The 6845-nt window shown below is 28.0% G+C and overlaps 1 protein-coding gene across 1 annotated transcript; it reads right to left on the reverse strand.

Moving 5' to 3' along the window:
* Positions 1-1000: 1000 nt before the first annotated feature.
* Positions 1001-6376, reverse strand: LOC132951098 (RNA polymerase I-specific transcription initiation factor RRN3-like). The gene is made up of 11 exons (XM_061022814.1): positions 5734-6376; positions 4795-5043; positions 4430-4519; positions 4230-4359; positions 4055-4163; positions 3833-3985; positions 3531-3761; positions 3168-3419; positions 2920-3104; positions 1732-1960; positions 1001-1281 (listed from the first exon to the last, which is right to left on the reverse strand). Exons 2-11 carry the CDS (start codon positions 5035-5037, stop codon positions 1074-1076), a joined length of 1830 nt encoding a protein of 609 aa, XP_060878797.1. The 5' UTR covers positions 5038-5043; positions 5734-6376; the 3' UTR covers positions 1001-1073.
* Between the last annotated feature and the right edge of the window lie 469 nt (positions 6377-6845).

Raw genomic sequence — 6845 nt, forward strand, 5'->3', positions numbered from 1 at the left:
GTATCTAATTTAATATTTAAATTATAAAATGTACACTATAATGAAAATGCGTTATGTGTTTAGTTAGTACGGGGCTTTTTTTTCTTATAGGTGGGACTTTTTTACCGTATTTTGATATCGGGGCTTTTTTTTCCGAATACCCTCAGGATACGCCACTGCCCACTTGTCCACCTTTTAAGATTTGATATTTTGATCTAGAACTAAGCATCCTAAATTAGTATGTAAATTAAGCTAGGTACTTAGAAACTGCATAACATAAAACACCATGCATATTTTAACGTAGTATCTTGAAACAGATTTTTTTATCACTATTTTGTTTACTTAATTTGAATAGTTTAGATCAGTGTTTTTGCTACAAGACGTACAAGAAGCACGTGAATCCTCCCCCCCCCTCCAAAAAAAAAATTAATTAGATTTCCACAGTAAACTATAATTAGATATTAATTATTATGCAGTCTGTAATTGCTAATTAAAAAATAAAGTTTTTGCAGCTTTCCGTATTGACAAGCGTATTAACATATTTCTTGTACTCCGGGCGGCAATAACAATTATTAGCTTCAAGTATCAACATAGCGGATAGTAAAACATTATGGTCTTTTGTAGCACATTTAAAGTGTGCACAGTGCACTTGACCTATTTTTATCATAATGCTTTCACGTCTATCATTGGAACAATAACTCACTACCATGCATTGGCCATTTACTGTTGTCTGCCACCTCTATGTTCTCTCATGATGTATTGACATGTTAACTACTATCAATAATATACAAAAACAGAATTGAATAAAATAATTAGTTAAAAATAAAAATTGTATACCAAAATTATTTTTTTTTAACAGCCTACATAGTTATTTTATAAAATTTTTTTTACAATTATGCATCTCTCAAGCCACCACTGGACTTGTATTAAGTTTCATTTATTAATTTATTAATAATCCACTAAATTTTCTTATAATGGCACTATGTACTTTTGACACATAAATAAAAAAATAATAAACATATTACATATTACATGTATTATATTACTCAGATAATAACAAAATAAATTATTCTTTTGAACAATAGTATATATCATCAAAACGATATATGTGTGTTATTTCCATAAGCAAACTGTCCTAACCAATCTGTTTTGGCAGGTGAAGGAGATAATACCATACTCGGACTAATATCCATGTTGTCTGGAACTGATGAAGGGATTTTGTCAATATTTATATCTCCTCCTTTAGAACTTTTTATACTATCAATGTCTCTGTATAAATCTGGTATAATCAAATTCTTTGATCTAAAAATGTATAATGTAAACAATTACTACCTATTATAGGACATATTTTAATAGTTTAATAATTATGTTGAAATTTTCAATAAAATATTTAATAAAAATGATTAATTTATATATTTATTGAAAAATTAACTGCTTAATACTTTATAAAAGGTTTATAGAATTAAAATCAGTATGATTTATTTCAAATACAATAATATTATTTTGGTTGTAAAAGAATTAAAAACAACAAATATAAAAAAAATTTTATTAGGTTTAAATTGATTTTTATTAACAGAAGGAGCATTAATATTATGTTAAACAAAACATAAATGTATTTAATTTTACTTAGGATAAAATGCACTATGGTATACACATTTTTGTTAATAATTAAAATATTTTAATTAACAGATAAAGTAACATAATTAATTTTGTTTTATTATTATTTATTAATAAATAAAGAATATGACTCACCGAGGAAGAACGTATGGATCAAATGGAAAGTAAGAGTACAACCATTCATCCTTGATTGATTGATCAGTGACTCTTATATGACCATCCATTACCACATAGCAATAAGTCAATTGATATGTTTTTGTGATAAGTGCAAAACGATCGACTACTTTTGAACAACATAGACGCAGTGGACTTAATCTACATGTAACTATATTAGACAAATTTAAATTTTCCATGAATCTAAGATCTGAAAAAAATAATATCATTGTTATTTATTAAAAAATATATAATAAAATGTACAGATAATGAAACCAAAAAAATGTATAAGTATAAACTCATAATAAATCTCATAATCTAAGAATATAAAAACATTTGTAATTGTTTTACTTGTAGTATGGATATTGAATAATGTAAAATTAATTTATAAGTAAGAAATTTGGATTCTATATTTATTTATTGGTTTCTTTTCAGTTCTTAGCACATATTTTTGTATTGAAAACAAAACACAAAATATCCACTACTCATACTGGGACGAACAGTGATTAGACCATATGCGATATGCATTGTTTGGCCGTCACCTGATGAGAGGTCACCGTGGATTTACCTAACCTAATCTGTGGTCTGAGATTTCGAGGACCAGGTTGGTCAAGATTTGGTCAACCCGGCAGTGAATAGGGAGGCCATCCTCAATACCCTCGGCACTATTCAGAACTTAGAAGGTGGTCACGATATCTGAACTCTTCCATTTAGCATCTTGAGTGGGTCAATAATCACAGCAAATTCAGCATGGAAATTTAGATCAGCCAGCTTGTAAAGAAGATTTCAGAATGAGACTGGTGGCCAACTAGTCGATCAGAAAAAATGCATCGGACTATGAAATTAGAACAGTATGCATAAAATAAATCCAAAGCTTGGTATGGTATATCAGGCTAATTATATATATTAATTGTTGTAGAATGAAATTGTATATAACTTCTGTAATTCAAGTTCAATTACCACATTGTATATTTTTGTAATGCTTGTTTGCAATAAAATAATGTGGTAGAGTGTGTTATTTTAACACAATTCTCCCTTCAGTTTGTAATACCACTAGAAGAAAAGGGGAAGAGGGTTTGGACCCATAAATTCCTCCCAGATACAAGTTCGTTTAGGGATACTTATGAAATATAGAATTATTCTACTACTCTGGAAAAAATCAAAACTTACTTCGTTTATTATCCATTAGATCTTGATGTCTGAAAGAAATTATATAGAATAATGCTTGACACATTGAATAAAATACTGAATGCCATCTTAATAACTCTTCGTCTACTACTTTAACAGATTTATCTACACTATTAATATAGTTATTACACCACATAGATATTTCAAAAAGAGTATTCTTCAGGACGCTAAAAATTATATATACACATTTTAGTATTCAGTATTGTTTAATATATTTCACAATGTATTACTTATTTGTAATAAATGGTGCTCTGCAAAGAAAACTAGCTAAATAACCAGCTGCTGCTTGTCGCAGAGTAGATGAAGATGATACATCAATACATTTTTTCAACAACCAATTACTAAAATTTTCTGCTAGAGTAGTTTTAAAACTAAGAAAATAGTAAATTACATATTGAATATGACTGCACAAGTATGTTGGAAGAATTTCACTTTCAAATATTGATAACAAATCATGATATAATGATTTAGTATTGTCCCATCTGAAAAGAACATAAATGCAATTATTATTATTTTAAAATTGAATATTAAAAAAAATATGTACCCAGAGTTGGAACATAAATTATTTTTTAGTCAATCTAAATTATACTTACAATAAAATACCATCAGGACTATGACAAGTAGTTTTCATATAAGTAAATATTCTTTTGAGACAAATATCTAATGTATCTGAAAAATTTTCCTCTTCAATTGTATTAGGACAAACTTTCATGCAACCTCCATCATCTACATCCATTGGAAATATGTCTTCAATTTCATTATTAATATTTGATTCCAATCGGTCTAGTGCGTCTTTGGATATATGAACATCAATTTCTACTAATCTGCAAAAATAATATAGATATTTAACAAAACTTAAATGTTTATAGGATTCAAATTCTTTTGCTTAACTCACTTGTTGATAATGAGACAGAGAATATTTTTTCTTAAGGATGGTTCATACTCAAAAATGTAAAGTAAATTGTGTATGTAGTGAAGATGGGAGTAAGAAGTATTTGTTTTGTATGGGAACTTTTTTTTAAGAGCTGATATTAATAAATCTTTTGCTCTAAAGAAAGTATTTAAAATAACAAATTAATTCTTATGTTATATAAATATGTTTATTTAGATTTCTTACAGTGGAATGACTTTCAAGAGAGCTTTAAGAGTCACATGGACATTTTTAAATCCTCTTTCTTCTTCTTGAGATGGCATACCATTGACACGATCATAAACAGTACTGTCCACTATAAAATGTTCAAAGAATATAGATACCTAATATTTTTCATATTTTATGTCAGTTTTGGCATTACCATGAGAAAAACATGCCACGAGTTGTTCTATTGCAAATTGTGTATGATAGCTGTATGCAGTACAAACATTGAGTAAAAATAAACGATATTCCTTGACTACATCATCACTTCTGTTCATCCATTTTAAAATCTGGTAAAAAAAAATGTACATAGTTGATAGTTTTCTATAATATACATCATAGGCAATTCATAACTCTTACCAATATAACTTTTACAAAAAGTGTAAGATTTTCATTTAGAATATTCACACAATTTCTGGCATCTTTCAATAACTTGATAAGTTCATTATCCTGTAAATTATTTCATTATACACTTTATTTTTATTATTTGATAATTGCTGACAAGTAGGTACCTATTCAAAGTTCATTAAATTGTATTGTTTTATTTAATTAATACGATAATACTCCACATAATTTATGGTAAAGTATATAAAATATATTTTTCCTATAAGTTTAAACATTAAAGTAATTAAATAAATATGAAATACAATAAAATATTAAAATAATATACTAGGTACCTATATACTTTTATAACATATATTTTTTATATTGTTTGCTCAACTTACATTAATTTCGGTAGCCAAATCTCTAATGTCACAAATTAGATTGTTATACTCTATTTGATCATCTTTATTACTGCTATCATAATTGATGAGTAATAATTTCAAGTTATTGAATAAATCAAAACACACTTTTCGACCAGGTACATTATTTATTGATTGCTGTCCACATTTTTTTAAAATGGAAGGTGAGCTTATAGAATTATTCAAAGTGTGAATACCACTTTTTCGAGCCCGGAAAGATGACATTTGGAACTAAAATCAAATAAAGATAAGAATTAGAAATACAATTGTATTTTATTGAGGTTTATGGGTACCTATGCAATTTCTTTACCTAAAGAGTATGTAATTAATATATTTATTAAATTATACATTTATGTACCTTTTTATAAAATATTATGATACTATGATTGTAAGATACTATGAATGAATATGTAGAGAATTTTAAAATGTGTTTAAGTATTGTTCTTTAGGTACCTACTTAAGCATAACACAAACTATAATTCATGGCGGATAATATTTTTCGATGCGTTATTTACTAATGAATTGTCGAAATCTCAGTGCTGAGTGTATTCAGAAGTTGCCACATCAGCGTGTGTTGTCTTACAAACGTACAATATACCAAATTTTATGTTCACGATAATCCATTTTACTTATTATTTTTAAAACTACGGTAAATTTACCTATTTTAATATTTAAAGGTAAGTAAGATTATTACTTAAGTCAACTAGGAGGATTTTAATGACATTTTAATTTCAAGCAAGTCATTATCATTTTAATATACGTTTTACTTGCTTTGTAATTAAAATATTGGAATCGAACAACGGTTGTGTAGAACATCTAAAACTGCTGCCCTCGACGTGTTCTAAGAACAGGGGTGGGTGCTTAACAATTCAATAAAAACCGTAAGGTTTTCGTTATTATAAGGTAAACTTTTATACTTACGAATCGGATTAGCACATAATAAAATGTATTTATTTACTCCGTGATAGGTATGATGTGCGATAGAAACCGAACCAACGACAGTTATTCGTGTAAAATATGAAACCCAACGGAATCCCGAAAGGACCCTCTGGCCGCTTTGATTTTCCCAATCAATTTATACGCGAGGAAAAACGCACTATAGTATCGTCAAAAAAAAAGGCATGAAATTTATTGACGACGATTGACGATCGCCTAGTCCCGAACATGGAACGTGATCAACTTGTAACTCGCAGGCAGCAGGCTCGTTCGTATAAAAAAAACTAGTACATAATATTATAAATCATAATATTTATCTATTATACAATATTAAAATTGCGTATTTTCAATTTACGATTTTCGGTTATCAATAATAATTGAGATTCCAGAATAGATACAACTATCTCGGGTCGACAGGAAGAGAGATAAAAATATAAAACATTATCAGACCAATATCATGCGTCTTTAACAACCGCGGCATCCACTATCCAGAATCCAGATCTGAGATCTATCAAATCCTACATTCGTATGGATATATAATTCGTATTATAATGTCTATAGTATATAGACATTATAGATAGGTATGTTAAATTGTAAAATTGGCGAAACCCATGTGCGTTTTGGCGTTACTATTCGAGTGTTCGATACATTTTTGAGGTTACAGACGTTCCGGTGCCAACATCAAACGTTAAGTCGTCGTGGTCCCGGGTAAATTTAAAAAACAAACAGAGCTTTGAAAGCACTGTAAATCACAATGCACTATGATGGAGTTTTAAGAATGAAAAAAAAAAGACTACGAGTACAATAGAAACCTGCACATAATTATTCTAAAATACGGAACGCACCCCACCTGGAGATCCTGGCCTTGATTTAGTATATTGTAATTCATTATACTCGAGTATAATATTATCATATCAGGCAATTTTTACAAATTGTAAAACAATAGGTAATTACTTCGGTTTTTTAATCATCATATTATTTAAACCTATGTGATAATAAATAAAGTAATATAATGCTATCATATGTGTCTAATATTACCTTTTAGTAATAATTAATATTAAAATAACTATAATTTAATAATAATCAATAATATTCAT

Source organism: Metopolophium dirhodum, chromosome 8 (assembly GCF_019925205.1).
Source record: "Metopolophium dirhodum isolate CAU chromosome 8, ASM1992520v1, whole genome shotgun sequence".
NCBI lineage: Eukaryota > Metazoa > Arthropoda > Insecta > Hemiptera > Aphididae > Metopolophium > Metopolophium dirhodum.

What these genes read in the sequence shown, in the direction of transcription:
- LOC132951098 (XM_061022814.1), bottom strand. Translation starts at nt 5,037, where the DNA reads ATGTCATCTTTCCGGGCTCGAAAAAGTGGTATTCACACTTTGAATAAT. An exon ending in CTCTTGAAAGTCATTCCACT is followed by an intron (nt 3,986 to 4,054) that starts GTAAGAAATCTA and finishes TACTTTCTTTAG; the next exon opens with AGCAAAAGATTTATTAATAT. An exon ending in GCACCATTTATTACAAATAA is followed by an intron (nt 3,105 to 3,167) that starts GTAATACATTGT and finishes TATAATTTTTAG; the next exon opens with CGTCCTGAAGAATACTCTTT.